The sequence below is a fragment of the Xiphias gladius genome, chromosome 17 (assembly GCF_016859285.1).
Source record: "Xiphias gladius isolate SHS-SW01 ecotype Sanya breed wild chromosome 17, ASM1685928v1, whole genome shotgun sequence".
Taxonomy (NCBI): Eukaryota; Metazoa; Chordata; class Actinopteri; order Istiophoriformes; family Xiphiidae; genus Xiphias; species Xiphias gladius.
The window spans coordinates 7798321-7821504 of record NC_053416.1 but is presented as its reverse complement, the minus strand read 5'-3'; the positions used below and the strand labels follow the sequence as shown (position 1 = coordinate 7821504).

Genomic DNA, 23184 nt, shown 5'->3' with positions numbered 1-23184 from the left:
CTGGCTTTTAACAAACACAGAATTGTACTGTAGATCACACACTATATACCAGTTTAAACTCGTCTCTAAGTGCTTCCTGAGAAATTATGATTGACTTCAAAATTGATATAAAAAAGGTACTACATGGTCATGAGGTGTGGCCTCTGACCGCTGGTGGGACCCTCAGGTCTTCCGCATGGGATTTCTTTCGCTGCCGTCGCTCTTGGACTCTCAAACATCCTCCCACAGAGTATCAGAGAAGCCAAAGAAGTTCGATGTTTACAAGCCATTACGAAAAAAAACCCAAAACATTTGTTTACTGTTAATGCTAGGCCTGCAACTAACTTATTATTTTCGTTAACAACTGATCTGACGATAATTTTCTTGCTTAATCAAAAAAAATTGTCTGGTCTACAAAGCACCAGAAAACAGTGAAAAACGCAGATCGAAATATCCTAGAGCTCAAGTTGACAACATCAAACTTGTGTTTTGTGTGACCAATAGCCCAAACCCCCAAAATATTAATTTTACAGCAACCAAAGATCACAAAAAGCAAACATTTGATATCAAATATTTGGCCTTTTTGCTTGGAAAAAAAATCCCACTTAAACGATTATCGAAATAGTTAGATTACATTTTTGTCTATCGACTAATTATTGCAGAACTACTTAGGTTAATAATGATTTTCGAAGCATAAATCACTGAGTTTTTTTTATTTTTTATTTTGGTTCAAGTCATCCAGCCCATCAACCCACAGTTTCCTCAAAAATGCAATCGCTCCCTTTTAAAAATCTCATATAACAAGATTCAGAATCTTGACCTGTCAGGATCAAGAGACACAGATTACCAGATCCTCCACATTTCTTACAAGTCCTTCTCACTTACAACTCATAGGCCACAACGTAAACACTAAGTAACTTAGTACACCGATCAGTCATACAGACATTCTGTAAGCCGGGACAACAGAAATGTCGCGTGTAACAGTGGACATCACAAGCCAATATCCGAATTTTAAAAAAAAATAAAATAAAATAAAGGCAGGACCATGAGGATCCCACAACTGTGTCATTACTTCATCCCCAGTGGCGTTTGGAAAGGACAAGAATGTGGCATACTGTACTTTTTTCTTGATTACAGTGATTCATGGACACAGTTGTTAATCCCACCTCAACCAAAGGTTTGATGGCCCTATCATAGGCTGTCTCTAGAATACCAGGGCCTGTCTGATTGGCTAGTCAGTCTTATTTGGTGACTCCAGTTTCCAGGCTCCAGTGATGTAGCGAAGGCGAATGAAAATCAGGTCTCGTCCCATCTGCAGCCAGCTCCAAAAGGGGACCAGCTTGGATCCTGGCAGAGCAAGCGCACAGCCACTTAATTCTCAAGTGACGCTTTTAATGGGACAAATAATGGAAAATACACCAGTGTGCTGACATTTAATGCTGATAGGCCATGCAATAATGCCATCAGAAAAGACTTATTCCCAACAGTACTAAGTGGGCTTAAGAATGCAACAGTCACTGTAAATTTGTCACAGTCAAAAACATGGAAATCAAAACAGAAAAGGAAAAAAAAGAAAATCTTTGGAGAAAAAAAAAAACCATACAGTGGGTATGAACACATACAATATATAATTACTAACAAAATGTTAAACAAGGAATAACAAGAAGATATATACAATCAGCCAATCACAGACTTGTAAACCCATCCAACAGAGATATTTATAGAACCTTACATAGGTGTTACAGTGGGAGGACACATGTCCACATATTCCATGAAAAACCTACCTTCTATTTCGGTCCAGTTGACCGCCACCTCTGCTATGGGGATTTTAAAACACTGGGCAATATACAGGAGCTCCACATCAAAAGCCCTGTGAAAAGAGATTAAAATGTACAGATGTTCAAATTTTGCTTTAAAATGGATATTATTGCACTTTTTTTCAGAGGTCTAATAGTGGGTATGGAGTCCATAGTACTCACTACTGAAAACTGTCAAGTACAGAAAATTAGCACCAAATGTCTGGTCAGATTTGTAGTGTTTTTTTTGTTTTGTTTTTTTTTTAAAGATAGAATAGTTCCTAACTTAAATCAAAATGATGCCAAATGTTTAGGCAAGGCAATCTTACTCATACAGAATATTTTCTTACAAGACTGTATTTTATTTAGACAAAGTTATAGTACAGGTGCTCGTGGTTAGAAAACAAACATTTCAGATGAAAGCTCCTTTTGTATATTTTTTGTAGAAAAAACATTTATATTTCTCTAAGTAAGATATTTACTAAAACCCTGCTCTCACTATTGAATCTGGGATGTTGTAACAGTACTGTAAAAATACGTAGCCACACTAGTCGCAATGACCTTTATCAGAAACTATAAAAGCTCCTACACACCCACAGTCCACCAAAACAGGTGTTTTTACTCATGATGCCTGATCAGACCTCTTCCCAGGACTGTGTGGGTCGGCTTGATTGACATCTTCCTTCCCTCTCTTGCTACCTGTTGCTGGGCGGGAAAAAAAACGTACCCTCTTATTATTCTAATTGGTTCATAGAGTTTGGTGTCATCATGGCTTTCGAGGCAGAGCTCCGCCTAGCTTCAACCTGGCTAGAGGGCTAATTAGCTGGATTAACTGAAAACACCTGTGTGACGTTGCTGGTTACACTTTTAGAAACAGGTTTGTTTTTCTTTGTACCCGTTTGTCTGCTGATCAGACTAGGAAGGGATTTTTCTCAACAGTGTCATAAATTCTGATAGGCGTGTTACAATCTTTAACATCATATAGACGAATGCTTGATTTGTTTCTAAAATAAGAGCTACCATGACAAGAAAAATCTAGTCTCTTTGAAGACAAATTATTTTTTGTCACGGGCTCAGCAATATGCTGCCATACAAAACCAGCCAACTTACCATCGCTCTACGTGGAGAGAAGAGAACGTCTTGAGTGCAGCCTCACGTGTGAAAAGCTTGAAGCCGCACTGTGTGTCCCTGATCCCTCTCACGCAGAAGAACCACACCAGGAAGTGAAAGCCATACATAAGGAATGTACGAAACACAGATCGCTGTGGCAGAGACACGATAGTGGTTCCTTAATGGTTAAGACAGACATACTCTGGACTTCAAGCAGACAAAAAAAAGACAGACACTTACCTGAGCTACAGACTCTTTCTCCAGGTGAGCTCTGGAACCACAGGAAATTGCCATGTTCTCCTAAATGTACAAACAGGGACTTTAAGGATGGACACACACTGACCGCCTCTATTAATACATGTTTGCAAGACAGAACAACAAAAACTGAAAAACATCCACACCGGTTTAGGGCTGAGTACTTTAAGTCCAGCCTCCACTTTGTCAATGTCAGAAAACTTGGTGGCTCCGTCAGCATCGGCCATCAGAATGACTTTACCTCTGGAGCTCATAATTCCCTTCAAAAGAGAATACATGTAAAATCAATACAAATTAAATTCCTTACTACTAATTTTGTGCTGCATTCAGCCATAATGAAGTCTGACAGTCTCACCATCCGCACAGCTCCCCCCTTCCCCCTGTTCTGCACCAGCGTCAGGACCCGCACTTTATCTGCACCATACTTCCTAGTGTACCGCAAAGCGACCTGGCAGAACATCACAGCAGTGTTCACTCCCAAAACAAATCTCTCTTGGAATTACTTCGAAATGTTCTAATAGGCAAAAATAAAATACTTATTAACATATTCCCAAAAAAAGGTTTAAAATTGTTACCTCTGTGGTTTTGTCTTTGCTGCCATCATCAACCACAATGACCTCATAGGTAAAAGAAGGGTTTTGTTTCTGCAGTAAGGAAATAACACAGGCACTTTTTCAGTTGAATGCTGCCACCCACTGGCTCCTTTGAGAATAACTGATCCAACCATAAGCGTTTTCTTTGTTTCACCTTTCAGAGAACGATAAAACTGCATCTCTTAGATCAGTAAAAAAGGATAGAATAAAAATATTTCTTAGAGTCTTTTAATTGTGTCAATTTATCAAACCACAATAAAGTTATGGTTAAGATTTTAATTTAACATTGCCAATATGAGGCTGAGCACTTACCTGTCTGTTTTCTAAGTACTCCGTAGCCTCATCCAACATCACAGGCACTGTAATGACACACAGTCAACCAAAATGAGTGTCTACAACCTACTGCAGGGGCCAGATGAAATATGTAATGTAAACTACACCATGTGCATGGTAACTGAATGCTTTAGGGTGGCGTACAATTCATCATTCAACACAAAGTAAACTGTACATTTATTAGCAGACTTATAACGTATCCTTTGTCCTATGCATTCTATACGTCTCCTGTAAGGGTGCAGTGTAATGCAATTACACAGATATAAACCAACAGAGTGGGCTGTATCAGTGACAGTGATACAGCGCACCAGTGACACCGGGTTGTATCGCGCCCCGCCCCCCAACTCCACTCACTTCGGAGCTCCTCGTTGTAGGCTGGGACCACCACAGAGAGCTCCCTGGAGTGGGGATCGTGCAGGCTGGGGCACCGCTCCTTCTCTCCTGAGGTGGTGAGGAAGTATTTCTCCTTCTCGTGGCGTGTCAGGTTCACCATCCCGGCAGTGGCGTGTGCTAGAATGAGCACCTGAGAAAGGAGAATGGCACTTTGGTTACGCTTGCCTTCAGGTACTTTTAGATCTTTTAAACAAAGGAGTAGATGAATAGAAGACAGCTGTGTGTATCTATTTAATATTTTAGAACATGTACTAATTATATCATATACAATACCTATAATAACTAAATCTATGCCAGAACTTTCACTGGTCTGGAATGTAAGCACAGCAAACTTTGTTATTACCATGACTTTCAGCATTTTATTTGTTTATCAGGCTTCAATTGTATGTCTGACAGCTCCTTTTTGTTACGTTATTTGCGGTTTGTTTTACTTCAGGTGATTTTTATTTGTTGTCTTTGCATGTCCATGACAAATATGGGATTGAAGCCCCTTTTTGAATATCAGATTTCTGCTTTTATTGTTCTGACAAGTGTGTTATGTATATGTTGCTGTTTTACAGAATAAAATCAGATCAAACGTTTTGTCTTTTTTTTTTTATTACGTAAATCCTGCAAGGTTTTACTACTTTTGAGAATTTTGTTTTCCATCTTAAACACGACAACTCTTGTTCCTGGTTTAGAGCATTTTAATCTATGATTTCCTCAGGATTAACAACTAAATTTTAGTGTTCATAAACAGACGCCAAGAGGAAGGGAAGTTTCATAAAATTAAGGGAAAGCACAAGATAAATAAGACTTTAAGAGTTCACAACCAGCCTGAGCATAATACACTGCCTCACATTACAGATACCAAACACCTGCTAAAACAAGCTACGACAGATCTCCTCCAAACACAATATTTACCCATTTTTAGAACTACTTACCACGATGAAACCTAGAGCTGCTAATGCGACCAAAACTTGAACTATTTCACAGAGGAAATCCATTTTCCATTAGTTTCCCTGCAGCCACTGACAGACCACCACTCAAAAGTGCCTAGCTATAAAGCTAGCTTGCCTTCTCCTGGCTTTGCTCCCGTGTCTCGCAGCCTGTACTCCGACTTCCCAGGGTTTACGAGAAAATACAACCTTTGGGAGACTGTTCAGAAGGTGGAAGCACTAAATAACAGCCCTTATATTTCAACTACTTTGGGGGACGCTCAGTGATCTCCACTTCCAATCACAACCGAACACAGCGGTGATGAGGAAGTGCCAAGTTTTTTCTCGACACATCATCAGTCTGAGGCAAGAGAGCACCGAGCGGCCCCGGTGGCAGCCTGCGGTGACACCTACACTGACACCTAGAGGACAGGGGTGGGAACGACCGCCACGGCCGCGTTGGAGGTGGTTTCCAGCGATGTTCACGCACTGTCAGTTTTCAGAGGGACTGTTTCCTCGGTAGAAAGTAGTTCCAACGAAAATCATAGATAATGTGGATGTTGATTGTACAGAATAGCAATGACACTGTTTCTGGAGGGAGAGCGCGTTTGCGCCTCTCCCTACCGGCTACCATAGTGCGGACCCCAAACCCACGTGGGTAATCAAAACATCATGGCGGCTGGTTTCAAGTAAGTTTGGACAGACGAGCTACTACACCGAAAAATACATTTTAATCTCAGTTTTTAAGATCGATTTTTAGTAGCGGCGATTAGATGTGATCACTGACCGCATTTAGAAGAGTAAAGGATCCGCTTGTTAATGAGCCGGATCCCGTTCTGCTGATCAGTGCTGCGGTTAATATATTTAGTATATAATATATCTGACTGCTGAATAGTTAGTTAATACGTGATAGAAGCAATAACTAGCCGGTAGTGTTGTCTTTGGTCTGATCACGGGAGTTTGCAACCGGTGTCCGTCACGCAACCGCGTTGTGAATTACAGGCGAATAAGCAGATCGGTCCCCACCGACAAATGTATTCATACCGGTCTCAGCCAATAACCCCTGCCTCCCTCCCTTCCTTGTCCACTCCAGGACTGCTGAGCCTCTGGAGTACCACCGGAGCTTTCTGGTCAGTGATTTAAACACACTTCCTTTGTCCAACACATTCGGCCCCACCGCTGGTGTGAGCTTGTCCGGTGTCGGCAGCCATGTAACATTCAGACGTTCCCTCTTCAGAAAGAAAACTGCCGACCCGATGGACGAGAGCTGTCAGAATTCAGAACCACAACACTGAACATAGGTGAGAAACAGCGCTGATTCTCGTCCACGGTATGAATGATCTGGTACTGTGTGTGTGTGTGTGTGTGTGTGTGTTGTTTTTTCTAAGTCTACGTTAGATAATGTTCTCCCTGTCCAGGCTCCATATCCACAGCAGACGGCTCAGCCCTGGTGAAGATTGGAAACACCACGGTCATCTGTGGGATCAAAGCGGTAAATGGCCATGAACACAGCAGTTAAAAAAAAACAAAAAAGCTTGTGTCAATGATTTTGGACCGGATTAATACACGTTTACTCATATCTTGTCTTTTTTTTTTTTTTTTTTTTTACGTGCAGGAGTTGACAAACCCCACAGTGGAAGCACCTGGTAAAGGTTACATTGGTAAGTACAGTAAGTAGGTGTCAAGTGCTGAATTAAGCCAAGGTACACCAGGTGGATATGGACACATGTCTGAGTCTGTTTTTATGGTGGTGTATCCAATTTGACTATAAGTACATCTTACGGATATCATGTCATTCTAATTTGTCAACTTAATGTCAGTAAAACTGTAGGTACTGTGTGTTGTATTGTCATTTTATATGGACCCCAGGAAGAATGGCTGCTGATAGAGCAGCTTCTGGGGATCCAAATAAACAAACAAAGACGCACTGACTGCAGCACTCCCTCCATCCTTGTTAGTGCCCAATGTGGACCTGCCGCCTCTGTGTTCGTCTCGGTTTCGACCGGGCCCGCCGGGAGAACAGGCTCAGGCTGCCAGCCAGCTTGTCGCCGATGTTATCGAAAGGTGCGGCAGATTTGAATACACATTTCTTAAGTTTCCTCAGGTGTGTGTCGGCCCTCTCTTAATGCCTGCAATTGCATTTTCTAACTGAAGTGTTTTTTCCTCTGGGTTTTTTTCAGCTCTGAAGTGATACAAACAGAGGACTTGTGCATTGAAAGAGGAAAGGTGAACCCAGAATTGTGCACGTACACTGGTGCTTAGATTGTTGTAAATGATGGGATCATTGTTCCTGATTCCGCTGATTCTGCTTTCAGCTCTGCTGGGTGCTCTACTGCGACATGATGTGTCTCGACTACGACGGGAACGTGTTGGACGCTTGTATTGTCGCCCTGCTGGCTGCCCTGAAAAACAGTATGAGCTATAAAAAAAAAAAAATGGTAGCAACAGAGTTCAGTTACTGTAACTGAAATGAAAGAACATATAATTATTTCTTTTAAAGTGTTTCACTGGATATATGGTAACTCCTCCACGATCAGTAATCTGTGCCTGAAGTGTTATTCCAGTATTTTCCAGCACATACGCCGCATAGTATGCCTCCCATTTTTAGTGAACATGGAGTGACCTGTGTATGTTTTGTATGCTGGTTTTCATCAGTGTATTAACTTCACAGCTTCCCTGTTCCCCGCAGCACAACTCCCAGAGGTCACCATCAACACAGAGACACTTACACCAGAGGCGGACTTAGAAAAGAGGCATGGGCTGCACATTCGCAAACATCCAGTCGCCACCTCTTTTTGTATCTTCGATAAGTGAGTGGATGATTTTCAGTTTGTCTAGACAGGGTAAAAACTGCATTTGGTGTTCGTCAGTCTGATCCCGGCCTGCTCTCTGTGCAGCTCCATACTGATTGTCGACCCCACATCCGAGGAGGAGAGTCTGGCGACTGCTCAGCTTACTGTGGTGACAGATGAGGAAGATCGGCTCTGCTCTGTACACAAACCAGGTATGAATACACAGTCTGTAATGATTGGCCTCTCCCTGTGCATCTTATCCAATGTCTTATTGATTACACAAAAGAAAACTCAGTAGGAAACCCCCCCCCCAAAAAAAAATGTAGGGCTGAAAAAGTGGATCCAACCTATAAATCATAGGTTAAATCTCAGCCAGTACCGGTTAAGAAGCGTAACTGTAGCTGCTGTTTGTTTGTTTAAGTGGAATTTATTCTCCATTTTCAATAATCAGTATAAATTTAAAAGTATGAAATGTATTGGAATCCTTTATAGACTAGATTCCCACTACTCCGTCTTTCTTTTGATTATTGGCATCTCTATAGAGATTCATATAAAACAAATGCCACATTAAAGTCCCACACCGAAGAATGCAGAGTTTTGGAGGTAGCAGTGTGACCTCATTTCTTTTTCTTTTTTTTTCAGTGTGATGTATTTGTAATGAAATTTAGTTTTTTTTTTTTTTTTGTTAGCTGTTTTGGTGTTTGTGCTGGTATCATACATTTTGCAAGAAAATAGGTTTGGTTTGTGTGTGATGAATCAGCCAAAGTCAGAAAAAGTCTATCTATACTGCTCCAACGTCAAGTCCTTTCACTAGAAGAATGGAGAGTACTGCATCCCAGTTGCAACTGTAAGCCTGACAAACAGCATATAAATGGAGCTCCTGCAGTGTGTGTGGGCATTAAAACAAATCATTGATGGAAAGAAAAAGAAAAAAAACCAGACAAACATCACTGCTAACAAGCTTTCCCTCTGGCTCAGGTGGGACATCACTGTCGGGAGAGAAGCTGCAAGAGTGCATTGGCCGAGCAACGGCGCGACAGAGAGAGATCCAGAAACTTGTTGAAAAAGTCATACGTAGTGTGAAGACAGCGCAATAAAGAGCCTCAGGCAATGCTTTTTTTCTAAAAGCTGTATTTTTCACTGTCAATATATATTCTTTTTTTTTTTAATAACAATAAAACTGCTGACAAAGACTGCTTAAAAAATTATTTCTCAGTGTCCAGAAACGTCTCACACACACACTCAGTTGATGTCTCGTAAGAATACGCTCATGGCTCCTGAACTAAATAAAAGGAAATGCCTTTTCAAAATGTGCTGTACAAAAGCGGGTACACCGTCTTGCATGTTGATCTTGAGTCCTCGGTTGAGCCCTGTGCCGGGATTGCTAACAGAAGAAAGACTTCCAACAGACTGAGAGGTAGAGAGCTGCCCCCAGGCACTACTCCAAGATCAGATTTGCATTTTCACATGTAATGGTTATATGGAGGATTTGGTGTCAATAAGCTCAGTTGGGATCCGTGCTTAAAGGGCAGTTTCTACCGGGGGTCAACCAAGCAGAGGCAGGAGGATCAGGAAGGCTCACGAGGAATCCTCTGAGAATGTGCATTCATGATCCTCTCAGTCCACGGGGCCTCCATAGAAAAAAAAAAAAGTCTTCCTGAAGGGGCAATGTTTTATTGTGGAAGCCCACTACCTACGAGAACCATCTTTTTCTGTTTCGTCTCAAAAAATATCACTAAGGTTCTTTAATCGTAGGGCTCCCTAATCTAAAAACTCCATCCTCTATGGTGGACACAGTTTTGGTTCTCCAAAACCTTTGACAACCATTACATACAAATTTGTCAGCTAGAAAATGACAAACAGAAACAGCAAAAAAAAAAAAAAAAAAAATTTTTTGTCTGCAGTCTCCACAGTGAGGCAGACAAAGAGCACAGTATGGATCATTCATGTCCTTGTGTAACTGGGGGAAGGGTTTTTAGTGTGATTTCAGTCTGTCATGACTTAGGGAGGGGCTGTGGCGTGCTCCTCTTCCTCTTACTTCTTGGTTGGCTGGCGGTATGTTGCCGTGGCGCTCCCCCCGGAGGAGCTGCTGCTCCCATAGCCATTTGCTGCTGCTGCATTTGGTGCTGCAAGAATTGCAACTGTCAAGTGCCAAAAGAAAAGATGAAAAAACAAAAAATATCAGAGGCGATTTCAGTACGTTACTACAAGCAACATAACGCATGTTTCCGTCAGTAGGTCTAAGGTATGTGTAAGCATCTGCAGCATGGTTAAAAAAAAAAAAAAAACCATTCACTGGCACCAGTGATGAGCAGACTCCCACACTGGAACTGGAATCAAGTCATAGCTATCAGATTAACAGCAGAATGCTCTGTCGTAGACGTCTCTCTTGTTCAGTGGCATGGGTTAGTAAAGCTGAACTTAAGCTTGGTACAACATACAAGAGGAGTGTGCGGAGAAACACAGAAGAGTGGTTAATGGGTTGCAGAGGGGAGGGAGGAGGAGGAAGAGATACAGATTCGGGGCGGGTTGGGGTGTGTTGGGGAGCGAGGCAGGATACAGTCAAGCAGCACCATTGGCGTTCTGGAGACACAAATTATTGGCCGTGATCCTGGCAACGACAGACATGCAGCTTAGCAATCGTGCTTTCTGCTCAGAGTAAGTCAGCAACTTCAACTGGGCAAGTTTTTTTTATCTAACCCCTTACGCTTCATGCTTACAGTGTAACAGGCTATCATCTCTAGTCTGTCATGATGCAGTCAGCAGCATTTCAACAGTATGTACCCAGTAACAATATACGAGATCCTGTCGCTAAGTGCTTTGCGAGAACATGCCTCCCACTTCGACACACTGTTAGTTGCTGCCATTGGAAGTGCCACAAGCTCTGGTGTGTGGGTAGCTGGGAGTACTGGAACTGCTGTGATCTTTGTCAAACAACATATAAACCAAACATACAACACAAGATGGAGTGAATGGTGTGGATCTACAACAAAGGAAAAAAAAAAAAATTACTCCACAAGGAAAGTGGTGAAGGAGGATTTTGATGAAAATCAGACCTGGGGTGAAACAGTTTTAACTACAACTATTCGTTAGAAATAAACAAAACAAAAAAAGAAAAGAAGAATGAAGAATATATTCTGAGTTGTTGTTATTTTTCTCTGTATATAAAGAGCAAATGTAAGAAAATAGTAAAGATTTAGACTAAAATGTGTTTTCATTAGTCTTGCATGGTTGGTTGTACCAAATGATTTCAAATGTTCAAAGTCCTTAAAATTCCGCTTGCTAGGGGCCTTGAATGTACTTTTATTTGTGACATACAGAGCACAATTGTTTGCAAGTGGTTTTAAAATCCATTTAAAATTTACCCAGGTCTGATGAAAATATTAAATAAATGTGTAAAGAAAGATTTAGAAATCCTTGTCTTTTTTTAGACTTTAATACACGGCATAAAGTTAATTTACATAATTCCCTGACAGGTTGTAATGTAGCACAACATACTGCCTGCTAAATGAAGGCATGGAGAGTTGGCTGATGAAATCTAGTCTCAATGTTTGGCTCCGACAAAAATGTATATGTGTATACAGATGTTAAAGTTGCTGTATTACTTGGATCTGTGGCTGGTGCTGCTGCTGAAGCCTTGGAGAAGGCAGCGGGGGCCCAGACCCGTCCAGCCCACAGCCCAACTGGGACAGCACTAAGGGGGGGAGGAGGGAGAGAGGGAGCCCCAGAGGGAGGGATGTGACGGCAAGAGGGAGAGGAGCAAAAGGAATGGAGTAAAGTGTGGAGAGAGAAAATGCACATACAGGCAAAAGGGAGACATTGACAAAGATGTGGGGAGGACGGGGGTTTCGGTGATGCATTACCACACACAAGGAAAGAGGTCAAGTAAAGAAAGAAGACAAAAAGAGGGAGCATTGCAGGGGGGCCAACAGCACAGGTACATGACCATGTGCATGGAGATTTTTAAGTGGATTATGGGCAAATAGCATGAATAGGGTGAGCCGGAAAAGTGTGAGTGAGCAAGGCAGGTTGAGAAGGGGGACAGGGAGACAGTGCAAGAGGGAAAGACATAAGGGTGGGGGCAAAAAACAACAGAGAAAAAAGAAAAAAAGAAAATGTAGCAGAGAAGAAGGGGAAGTTGAGTCTCTCCTGTCAGTTGTTTCATGCTCCATTGAGAGGAACAAGGGCTAACTTCAGTAAAATGATCATGTTCAGTTACAGACTATGAGTCGTAATGTACAGTTATTACAATAATGAATACATTAGTAAATATGATCTTATTAGTACTTATTAGTAGTATGGTGTCAATTTGTTTTGAAATAGGTTAAGGGACTGAACGAAGACAAATGTTTCAGAGAAATTTGTGTGGTTTTAGTGTGTATTTGTGGGTGTGTGTGTGTGTGTGTTTACGTGTGTGTGTGTGTGTGTGTGTTTTTGTGTGGTTTTGGGGTGGTGGTTCATACCTGCTGCCTGTGGAGACATGAAGCCTCCGACTCCCAGGTTGATGACCGCCGTTTGCTGGTTTCCTAAACTTTGATCTGACCCCTGGTCACCCTGGGGGAAAAAAAAAGTCAAAGGTAGCACTAGACAGTGAGGTCATCACACACAATTGCCCCCCATACCTGTTCGCTGCCATCGGCAGTAGTGTGTACAGTGCCTCGGTATCACAAGCATTACTATACCAACCCTTTGAGCTCACCAATGTTTTTTGGACTCAAAAAAGTTGCAAAGTACTTTAACAAGGAAAGCAACTGTTGAAACATTGTTCAAAGGAAAAAAGTAAAAGACAAAAAGAAGAGATAGGCTAAGTTTTAAAAGATGATATTGATTTTAGTAGTTTCTCATCTGAGAGTCCAGAACAGGGAGGGTCCACTCGTTAGGTGGCTATGAGGTGTTTTGGCAGTGGTTACCGTTCCTCCTACAGCTCCAGCTGGAATATGTCAGTATCAGCTGGGCACTGTTGAATTCTGGACTTTTCTCCCATTATCCCTTGACGATTTGTTCAAACTTCGCCTTGCATGACTAAAAGCATGACGACAGCCGTCATAGAGTCATTCCATAGATTTTCCATCGTTACTCAAGTCTGGAATTCAGCGGGGTCATCCAAGCACTTTCACATTCTTGTTCTCAAGCCATATTTGTCAATACACTTTGGTCATTATCCGTCTGACCATACACCCTTGCCCTAACTTTTTTAGCAGGGGTTCTTCTTTGGAATTCTGGCTTCCTTCTGGAAACTCTGACATACAGCCCAGAGTGGTCCTTGGCTCATTTATCACTTCCCTACTATGCATTCTGTTGACTATATGTGCTCGCATGTGCTTGCATGCAAGTGTGACTGTGTGTCTCACCGTCTCGCCCTGCTGTTGAGGACTGGAGGTGGCCGACTGACTCTGCTGTGGGGAGAACTGAGACAGCTGCTGCTGCTGCAGAGAGTTAAAGATGAGAGGACCAGTGGGGATCTGGGAATGTAAAAAAAACAAACAAACACACAAACACAAACACACGCGCACGCACACACACACACACGCACACAGACACACACACACACACACACGCACACACGCACACCAACAAACAAAAAGTAGGGGAGTGACAGACAGGTGGGTGAGGATAAAGTAAGGGTTGGAGATGGAGAGAGGAGAGGCAGAAGGAATGGAATGATGCACATGTAAGCAAAAGGGGACAAGAGCAGGGGAAAACGGGGGAATTAACCAAGCAATCAAACAACACAGGGTAACAAAACCACCACCGCTATCACAACATCAAGGATTTTAAAGGGGATATCACATGCAATGATCTTCAAGAAAACTGTGTCTGTTTAAAGATTATCCCTATACTTGGTCTGCCCTATCCCTTGATCTCCCCCAGCAAAGGCTTTTGCCAAGAAGGGCGGCTGTGGCTCAGGTGGTAGAGCAGGTCGTCCACTAACCGGAAGGTGGGTGGTTTGATCCCCGGCTCCTCCCGTGTGCATGTTGAAGTGTCCTTGGGCAAGATACTGAACCCAAATTGAGTACGTGTGTGTTTAGAGGGCAATGTCTCATCGGTGTGTGTGTGTGTGTGTGTGTGTGTGTGTGTGTGTGTGTGTTTGGAAAGCGCAGTATGTAGAGATAAGAGTTCTGTATAACTGTATGTGTGAATGGGTGAAAGTGGAAGTAATGTAAGGTGCTTTGAGTGGTCGATAAGACTAGAAAAGTGCTATGTAAGTGCAGTCCATTCACCATTTACCAAGAGACTCTTTGCATCTCAAGAGGTGGAGAGTGGCACTCATGCCGTCAGGGTGAGTGGTTTGGTTTCATTCAGGGCACCAAATACAAAAGACAGAGAACACTGTGGCACTGGAACAACTTGATAAAAGGTGTTCGATACAAGGCATATGCAGCGAGCTGCAGGAAAAGGACGTGTGAGGAAATCAAGCCGTGCCAAACAAACACCCAGTGCATGCAACTAACTAATTACAGACTAACGGGTACAGAGTCATACCTGCAGTAGGTTCAGTGGTCTCAACCCAGGACTGCTGTTCAGGCTGAAATGACTCCCTGCAACACAAATCAGAGTTACATTCACCACACAGAATAGCACAGACAAACGGAGAACTTTCTTTACTATATGAACTTATCTCTGGACTTGTTCATTAGACCAACTAGACTTCTTGTACTGAATCTGAAGATTCATTAGTATTAGATTTTATTAAAATCACACTCTCTGTACGTTGTACACCTCTTGTGTTTACTATTACAACTCATTTTCTGTAAATGTCTTTTTACACCTATGACTCATACACCAAACCAGTCAGAGAGGGTGAAGCGGAATTGCTTCTTCTAAGATTTCTTCCAATTTTTCCCTTTTTATAATCAGAGTTTTTGGATAAGTTTTTCCTTAGAGAGGTTGAGCTAGGTTGGAAATCTTGTCATTATAGGCCCGTAAAATAATGTCACACATTGTATTTAACACAGAGCTAAAAGAACAAAGACTGCCTCTTAAGTATAGAGTCACTTGTTTGATTCCTGGAGCAGCCAATGCGTGTTCAGCTCTCCAAAAATGTCCTTGGGCAATACAGTAAATCCTCATATCTCCCTGGTCAGCCGCAAACTGCTGATTGTGCTGTAGGATCTTGTTTGGTAAAATGGTTTCCTACTTTTTTCTCCCTCTACAGTGAGGTCAGAGGTCATGGTCAGCATCCCTGCAGCTGGAACTCACTGTTATGCTCAAGGACATGTTGGATGCAAAAGAACACTGAAGTTCATTTAAAGGGTAGTCTCCATGCTCAGTACACCACCCTGCTACCCTGTAGCATGTCTGTCTGCAGGTCAACAGAGCCTGACTGCTTATAAACGATTTTGATGACACATATGGGGACTTGGCACTGAAATCTCTTACCAGTCTGTGCTGCGGACTGCATGGTGGGCATCAGTCCTCCAGGGGGCAGGATTCCACTCAGGTTAAGGCCTGGGCCCAGCATGGGGTTGGAGCCGCTCATCAAAGTTTGAGAACTGCTACACAAACAGTAGAGGATTGTCATTTAAAGTGGCAGCGATTAGCTACAGACGGTATGGCACCATAGACTATTTATTTCCTTACCAGACGGAGCTGACTACATTGATGAAATTGAGCCCTGCCGGGTTGGCCATGACTTGCGACGAGGTGGTTCCTGTGGTGATGGACGTACCCATGGTGGACAGGGGAATGGTCATGACGGGCAGGGGCTGGCTTAGAGCCAGTTGCTGCTGGGCGAAAGGCGTGAGGAGGGCTGGCTGCGACTGGCTCTGAACCATGGGAGGGTCTGAAGGGGTGGGCGTCACCGAGAGAGGAGCAGAGAGGGAGTCGGCGGGGTGCGGGGTGGAGCACGGCGTGTTGGTGGGTGTGGGGGTGGATGGCTTGGGGGTTCCCGATCCTTAAGGAGGAGAAAGTGGATCAGAACAGACAAAACAATTCAGAACATGGAGAGTGGTGCTTTTCAGCAGGTGATACCTATAAAGTTTTGTCAGCACGAGATTAGTATGACAAAACGATACAGTCATTGTGTCAGTTTAGAGCTTGATGTTTTTTTTAGCACTACAAATTTATGACAATGGCTACTTGGCTAAATGGAAGCTAATTTTCCTAAATAACAGCTGAAAAATTCAGTTTAAATTATGAAAACTTTACCCATTTTTCTGACAATCTGCATGCCAGCTGGTTTTAGTTAAAATACACAATACTATAGAGAAAAGTGCTTGCGATGCTGCAATTTTCTTGTCAAGTTCCAGATAAGTCCCCGTGGTTTTATGGGGGTCTGGAAAACCTAGACGCTAATGTAAAATATGCCACTACAAAACATTTTCGCAACTGTAGCTGTGCCTCATGAAAGAAAGCAGAGCAACAGCTAGTCAGACTTGGCTGTACTCACTCTGTGTGGAGCCCATAGGGGAGAGGGAGGCAGGTGACAGCAGGCCCACCTGGCCCAGCTCCATGGAGTGCTTCCTGTTCAGAGACTGGCTTTTGGCTGGAGGGGGTGTAGGACACTTGAGTAGACCACTGGCGGTTTGTGAACTATATGGATTACCTGATGAATAAAGAAGAGTTATCAAATTCACTGCACCCTTTTCATAAACAGGGGGAGTATAGGGGAGTATAAAAATAGATCTGGTTAAACCTTTGCTAAGAGGAACTTTGCACTGAGCCTGCTCTGTGAAAAATCTCTCTCTAACCTTATAAATTCATATTACAGAATTCTATTGTCTTTGTGTAAATTTGTGTATGTGCATTTCTGGTCCACAATACACGGTTTGCCCCTGAGCTTGACCCTTACACCTTGACCAGGGGTGTTGCAGGGGCAGGCCTTTCCCCTGTAGCAACTGACCTCAGTCTCACCCAGCAGTGTTAACGCTAACCAAGAAAGGAAAAATCCCACTCTTGACACTCCTGTGCCGCTAGAATGAATCAAACTATGATGTTTGGTGCTTTACAAAAGTTTTATTTGTTGCCATTTAAGGTTTTAATACGTCCCTTTTCCACCAACCTTTCTTTTCTGCTTTCTACCTACAATGTTCTATAATTTCCAGAACTCCTTTCAACTAACACCATGACAAAGGGTGTGAATTTGGTTCTTTCGATTCCAAAATATATGCTGTAGTGAAGAGTGCCACAGATCGCAACAGGAGGAGATTTCTTTCCCAAATGAGGCCATTTATCCCCCTTTCCCTTCCTCCCTCATTTGTTTTCTACCACACTGCTCTCAGGAATCATGTAGGGCCACAGCATGCTTGCACTTCATCTTGGCAGTAGCAATGTACCTGAGGAGCTGCTGCCTGATCCTGAAGGCAGTTTGATGGGAGGGGGTCTGTGCTTCACCCCTTTCCCCAAAACAGATGTCTGGACCAATGGAGAAATACCATCACCCTGCAGGTGATATTTAAAACCGTTTGTTAGCCACAGTGCGTCATGAAAAGTAACACAAAAGCAGTTTTCTCACCAGTGCTGATCGCAGCATAGTCGATTTTTTTAACCCAGCGCACTCATTAGGCTCTATATGGTTCAAAATACAATGCTTTTCACTCTAAAAATCAAAATTAAATTTAGTAAGGAGAATTCTAATCTTCGTTTCATCGACAACAACAAAAAAACGAGTTAAGGTAAGATGAAGCCCACCAGCTGAAATAGTTGCAGCAAAGTTAAGATGTCATTTCTTTTCAGCCTCTATTCAAAAGTTTGAGTTAGTTCAATAAATGCAGAGCAACTATTGGAAGTATTCCCACATCAAAGCAAGAAAGTACTTACCTCTTCTTTGCTGGGGGAGGGAGGCCCCTGGCCCACGTTGCCTGAGTTATGGGACATCTTGACCTGACACTTCACATCTCTCTCATACACTCCTTTGTACTGATTGAGAAAGCTACGAAACAGACATAACACGAAATTTATGCCATGCTCTCCAATTGCATATCCCTGAAAACTGTGTATCCGCCAGGATTAGCCCCCAACAAAAGAGAACATGGTGACTCACCGGTCTGCATCTATCTTTGAGCCTATGAGGAAGCTGTGAGTGAGACAAAAGAGACGAAGATGAGTAAATTCAGAGTGGCATTTCAACTTCAGTCCTGTATACTGAATTTGTCTCACAGACTGTCCTTACGGGGGATGTGTGAGCTTCAGGTCTGTGCTGTCCTCCTCTGCTTTTGGTTCTTTAGCACAGTAGATCTTCCCATACACCAGTGGATCTCCCATCGACTGGAAGATGGACACCTTGGTCATCTGTGCTTGGCCCCCGACCTCACACTCAAAAGTGTAGTCGTCTACGACTTCCTGTGTCAACAAAGTGGACAAAGACAATGGAATGAAAGAGGTTTGTATGAAATGTAGAATAAAGATCAGTGGTGTCATGTTTTTGTCAACCTGCTTAACTGCTTGAATATTTCTGACTTTATTCAATATTAGGAAAATGTTTCAAACTGGAGAGAAAAGGCAGGAACGGGAGGAGGACAAGAGAGAGGCATGGGATAATTGTAACTGCATAGACAAAGGTGGACTATTGTTTAATGTGTGGTCACAAACATTAATGTTCACTTATGAAATGACCCTTTGCCTCATGACTTCGACTTTGCCTACCAGCACCTGTTTCAGGGCCCAGCACTCAGAATACATTACCCTTCGCCTCACTGACTTTCATAAGGCATGAGGTATTTTGGAAATATGTGAAGAAAAAAAAAAAAAAAAAAAAAAAAAGAGTCCAGCACCATTTATGGACAGAAGCAACGTCCCTGGCATGGTCTATCTGGAGTGCAGTGTAGTCTTTTTTCCAGAATAGCAGAAGCATGTTTGAAATTCAGAAATGTCCCTGATTTACTGCGGTTCTGTGGTTGTGCATCTGTTTAAGGTAGTTCAGCTTTTTAGGAAATAAAAATCTTTGTTTACAATTTTTTTTTTTTTTTAAAGTATTTTTGAGTACAACCAAGAGGCTGTGTGGTAATTTTGCATAATGTAAGGGGTCGGCAAATTCAATTTAAGAGGTAGGGGAATCAATTTTACTTTGTTTCCTACTGAGCATTACCGGTTACACACAACCGCTCCCTGCTTATTTATGACAGCAAGCAGCCATCATTAATCTACACCCTCAGAGAATGTTAATGCTGCTGTCACACTTACCTCAGCAGGCCAGATCACAGTAGTGGGCTGCGAGTCCTCCAACTGCAGGGATTTCTCAACCACAGCGTACTTTTCCACCTACAGCAACACACAAACAAATCCATCTGGTTTGTTATGCCCTGCATTTTAACTGCCAGACTGTCAGTTGAGTTGGTTTTAAGTGGTCTGTTTCAAATGTTTAAGTGACGGTATTTTACTGAGCTACTTACATCAATTTCCTTCGGTACAGTTAGTTGGCAGTTGCTCTGCTTCCACATGTCAACACACTGCAAGCGATGACAGTCAAGGAGCCAGGACGACAGCAGCGGAGGAAAACAAAAAGAGGCATGAGCAAAAACAAGCGAGAGAGCACTATGACAACAAACATTGACTTATTCTACAGTAGGTTAAGAGATTTTCCTCAACAGTGGCAAACTGTTAACAGAAACGATGCAGTACTGAAACTGCTTGTGCAGCTTGTTTTCAACTGTTGTGTTTGCGACTCCCTTGGGGAAACTAGAATACATGTTAACATGGCTGAACACGAGTCCTGGGAAGCAAACATTTCCTCCAGTTTCATTTAAACATATAAGTGTCGTGACAGACGTACAGCTGGTTAGACAACAATTTTTATCATCTGGGAGAAGTTCTACCAAATGTTAAAAAGCCTCAGTCAACTTCATCATATCGGAGTATGTACATACACAGTGTAGATATGCTCGTCCTATCGCGGGTATTTTGACTACTTACGTTTCCGATCTTTGAGATCTTCAGGTCTATGACGGGAGCAGGTTTCCTTTCCTTCCTCCTCTGTAGGTAGTCATAGAGTCGTAGCTGCGGTGGCATGGGCAGATGGGAAAGCTCCTGCTGCCTGTTCAGTGCAGCTCGAGAGTGCCTCTTGAAACACCTACAATGCAAACAAACAAGAAGTATGTGTCTTCAAATCATCAAGGCTTTTGCTTCATTCATTGACTTTTTCTTTACACAATCACAGAGCTTTTTATTTGTGAACTTTTTGTGTTTGTCATTTCAAAAAGAAAAATACTTAAAAATGAGCACTTTTTCCCCCCGGCATGATCGTATCCAAAGGGAGCTGACTCCAACCCCCGGTGAGTGCGTGAGTGTATTCTGTACCGTTTCATGGAGCGAGTGTTCATTTTCTGTTTGTTGTAGAGCAGCCGGTTGGCTGTGCAGGTGACAGATATGGAGGGGTCCAGACACAGGGGTTCGGCTGTGGCCAAAATCAACTGACTCTCAAGCTGTAATTTGTCATCCTAATAGAAAGAAAAACAGACGCTACAGAAAACACCCGTGCAATGTGCTGGAGCTAAAAGGACAAAGAACACACAAGGTAGGACTGCCTAACAGTGTGATCGAGTAAATTTTCATTAGCTAAGGCACTGTAGATGCATTTCACTTAAATAACAGTTAACACTTATGGAAAACATTCAGAATCATTGAATTTGCTGGAAAAAATACACTAAGTATAATGTATATGAAGAGACAAAAAAAATGTTTTGGGTTATGTTGAATGAAGATGTGAGTGAATCAATAGGGCGGAAAAAGGGCAAATCAAGATAGTAAAGTGTCAGATGAGGCAGGATTTAGTCTTTTGTGTCTCACTGAGATAGTTAACACGACACTTTACCTGTGTCCACTTGTGGTGGTCACTGGTCATGGCATGGACATCACAGATCAGAGTCTGCAGGGCAAAAAGACAGTAAACAAGTTAGCTTCTTTATATTTAAGGTCAACCGTAGGTTAATACTTGTTCACTCATTCCAGGTCAAAACCTTATGCTTGGTCAAACAGTATTTTAGTTTATTTGCTCGACAAGTTGTTTTTAGTCTGTGTGAGAGGTTTTCCACATATTCAACTGGTTCACCTGCATGGTTGGCCGCAGCAGGATGTGTCTGCTCTGATAGGTGGGCATCTTGGTATTTCCAGACTGCCTGTAATCTCTCACCTCTACTATTACACAGCCACAGTGGAAGATGTTCACCTGAGACACAATGCATATGATGGATGTCAACCAACAGATGGATACAAAATGGGAGATTATGAAGCAATAAGAAACTACTCTAGGATATCAAGAACTGAAACTTTGTATAGCCTTGCTTTTTATACATTTAGTACAATGTACTTTGGGTATGCTTCACAATATTTACATTATTGTAACCTCACACTAAAATAATTAACTTAAATTAATAGTGAATACATTTTAAAATCTACTACACGATTGATGCATATACACATTTGTACACGTGCACATACGCATACAAACCTGTGATTTCTCCAGTAGATCCACCAGAATAGGAGGCAACTCCTCAGCATCTAGGTACTCCAGCAGTTCTCCCTCTTCATATGGCAGACGGATTGTTTCAGAATCTAGAAAGGAACACAAATGTGAATGTTGCCGACGAGACGACTGTGGTAAATGGAGTTGAAAAACAAGCAAACTGGCAGGATGGACTTGAGGAACTGCTCAACTTTAACTTTGGCTTCTCTTACCAGATCCATTTTTGCCCCTGAGCATTAAAGAATAGCCTTCATTCCCAGGGTACAGGTTGACCACCAGACATGATACAGACTCCTGAGACACCAGCTTCTCTAGTAGATTCACATTTCTCCTCAAATTCTTTGGTAAGACAACAAACCATAAAAAACACACTCATAAGAGACAAATCTGCCATATTAGCAACAGAAAATCTCAAATATCGTTATATCCATGAAAACTCTGCATAAGAAAAGAAAAAAAATATGATATAAAACCCACACAAACAAAAGCCTTATAAGTAATCGCCTCTGCTATTTAATGATTTTCCAAAGAATATCATAATAGGCATACATATTTGTTCATTAGCAAATACCTGTCATGTCTTAATTTTTTATAGATTAGGGCTTTTCCTTGCTAAGTTTTAGTTTGAAAAACATGTTAAATCACTCTTTAAGAGCTTTAACCCAAAGTAGATGTGGGTTGAAAGCAATTCTTACTGTTGATGTTCGGTATTTACTAAATCTAGGTTGATTAATCCCCACGTTTACCAGTCAATTTGAAAGCATTACTTAACAAACAACAACTGCCCCCAGATTACTTTAGTTGCCTCTTGCAGTTAAACAGTAAACAAAACAGGAGCTAGATCTGAAACTCCGTTCTGAACGTGAGTTCTAACATGAGTTAGAAGACGGCATTCTGCGGTGTTACAAAATAGTCCAATCGTTTCAATGCTTGCCCGTAATCGACTAGTCATAACTGAGAGTCGAGTTGCATAACACAAACCTTTAACTCTGGCTCTTTCTCACATTCCTCTATGTACAGCTCATTGAGCTTCTGATACAAACTCTTCCTCCCACCGGATGAAGTTCTTCTTTTGGCTGGTCGTTGTCGAGCACTTTCCACAATGTACTGAACGACAGAAAAAACACACCGTATTAGTGGATGATGGGACAGAAGAGTGCAGGACTGACGTGGGTCAGTATGGTGCACGGAGACACATCTGCTATTCATTTGTCTAACTACAAACAAAAACACATAAACCTGAGACGGCTGCTTTTACCTCGGCTCGATCCAATGCATATTCCAAAACTTGTTGCTAAGGGGGGGGATGAGTGAAAAGAAAGAAGCTCAGTTACAATGGGAGCACCCGAGTGGGTAGAAGGCAAATTTGTGCCAGTCCTGGTGGAGGTTCGTGGCTGAATATTTCATTTGGCATTAAAACATCACTGTGGATGTGCACTGGATGTGTAGCGACAGATATGACCTGAGAGAGAACCAAACTTACCATTGTGGTCCACCGCCAGCTGCGAGGCGAGTGACGGGAGACGATGCTGTCCTTTTTTTTTTTTTTTTTTTTTGCCCCCACACTGTCACCTTCCTACAGTGACCATTCACAGCCTGCACAGCAACACAGCAGAC

General features: G+C 42.4%; 3 protein-coding genes across 7 annotated transcripts; 1 reads left to right on the top strand and 2 right to left on the bottom strand.

Annotated features, from left to right (window-relative positions):
• Nucleotides 1-673: 673 nt before the first annotated feature.
• Nucleotides 674-6548, bottom strand: alg5 (ALG5 dolichyl-phosphate beta-glucosyltransferase). 3 transcript variants are annotated; one of them, XM_040150062.1, is made up of 10 exons: nt 6421-6548; nt 4421-4589; nt 4046-4092; nt 3716-3784; nt 3496-3588; nt 3287-3400; nt 3126-3185; nt 2886-3037; nt 1764-1849; nt 674-1326 (listed from the first exon to the last, which is right to left on the bottom strand). In XM_040150062.1, exons 2-10 carry the CDS (start codon nt 4557-4559, stop codon nt 1211-1213), a joined length of 876 nt encoding a protein of 291 aa, XP_040005996.1. In that variant the 5' UTR covers nt 4560-4589; nt 6421-6548; the 3' UTR covers nt 674-1210. The 3 variants fall into 3 exon arrangements, with proteins under 3 accessions (XP_040005996.1, XP_040005994.1, XP_040005995.1); XM_040150060.1 differs by lacking the exon at nt 6421-6548 and adding an exon at nt 5383-5738; XM_040150061.1 differs by lacking the exon at nt 6421-6548 and adding an exon at nt 5516-5738.
• Nucleotides 5788-9359, top strand: exosc8 (exosome component 8). Its single transcript, XM_040150063.1, has 11 exons — nt 5788-6065; nt 6470-6506; nt 6614-6677; nt 6795-6868; nt 6992-7037; nt 7335-7440; nt 7557-7602; nt 7692-7788; nt 8066-8186; nt 8274-8380; nt 9147-9359. The coding sequence occupies exons 1-11, from the start codon at nt 6049-6051 to the stop codon at nt 9263-9265; spliced, it is 834 nt and encodes a 277-aa protein (XP_040005997.1). The 5' UTR covers nt 5788-6048; the 3' UTR covers nt 9266-9359.
• Nucleotides 9316-23164, bottom strand: supt20 (SPT20 homolog, SAGA complex component). 3 transcript variants are annotated; one of them, XM_040150056.1, is made up of 23 exons: nt 23051-23164; nt 22826-22861; nt 22549-22674; nt 21780-21906; nt 21553-21656; nt 21154-21270; nt 20917-20970; nt 20403-20542; nt 20019-20175; nt 19499-19555; nt 19290-19367; nt 18280-18449; nt 18151-18183; nt 17928-18039; nt 17444-17549; nt 16558-16713; nt 15750-16062; nt 15549-15664; nt 14652-14707; nt 13520-13630; nt 12632-12722; nt 11774-11862; nt 9316-10309 (listed from the first exon to the last, which is right to left on the bottom strand). In XM_040150056.1, exons 1-23 carry the CDS (start codon nt 23051-23053, stop codon nt 10163-10165), a joined length of 2499 nt encoding a protein of 832 aa, XP_040005990.1. In that variant the 5' UTR covers nt 23054-23164; the 3' UTR covers nt 9316-10162. The 3 variants fall into 3 exon arrangements, with proteins under 3 accessions (XP_040005990.1, XP_040005991.1, XP_040005993.1); XM_040150057.1 differs by having other exon boundaries at nt 15549-15661; XM_040150059.1 differs by lacking the exon at nt 11774-11862.
• Between the last annotated feature and the right edge of the window lie 20 nt (nt 23165-23184).

What these genes read in the sequence shown, in the direction of transcription:
- exosc8 (XM_040150063.1), top strand. An exon ending in AACCACAACACTGAACATAG is followed by an intron (nt 6,678 to 6,794) that starts GTGAGAAACAGC and finishes CTCCCTGTCCAG; the next exon opens with GCTCCATATCCACAGCAGAC. An exon ending in GTCGCCGATGTTATCGAAAG is followed by an intron (nt 7,441 to 7,556) that starts GTGCGGCAGATT and finishes GGTTTTTTTCAG; the next exon opens with CTCTGAAGTGATACAAACAG.
- alg5 (XM_040150060.1), bottom strand. Translation starts at nt 5,445, where the DNA reads ATGGATTTCCTCTGTGAAATAGTTCAAGTTTTGGTCGCATTAGCAGCT. An exon ending in GCAAAGACAAAACCACAGAG is followed by an intron (nt 3,589 to 3,715) that starts GTAACAATTTTA and finishes ATGTTCTGCCAG; the next exon opens with GTCGCTTTGCGGTACACTAG. An exon ending in AGGGGGGAGCTGTGCGGATG is followed by an intron (nt 3,401 to 3,495) that starts GTGAGACTGTCA and finishes TCTCTTTTGAAG; the next exon opens with GGAATTATGAGCTCCAGAGG.
- supt20 (XM_040150056.1), bottom strand. An exon ending in GACCACTGAACCTACTGCAG is followed by an intron (nt 13,631 to 14,651) that starts GTATGACTCTGT and finishes TTACATTCCCAG; the next exon opens with ATCCCCACTGGTCCTCTCAT. An exon ending in CTCAACAGCAGGGCGAGACG is followed by an intron (nt 12,723 to 13,519) that starts GTGAGACACACA and finishes TTTTTCCCCCAG; the next exon opens with GGTGACCAGGGGTCAGATCA.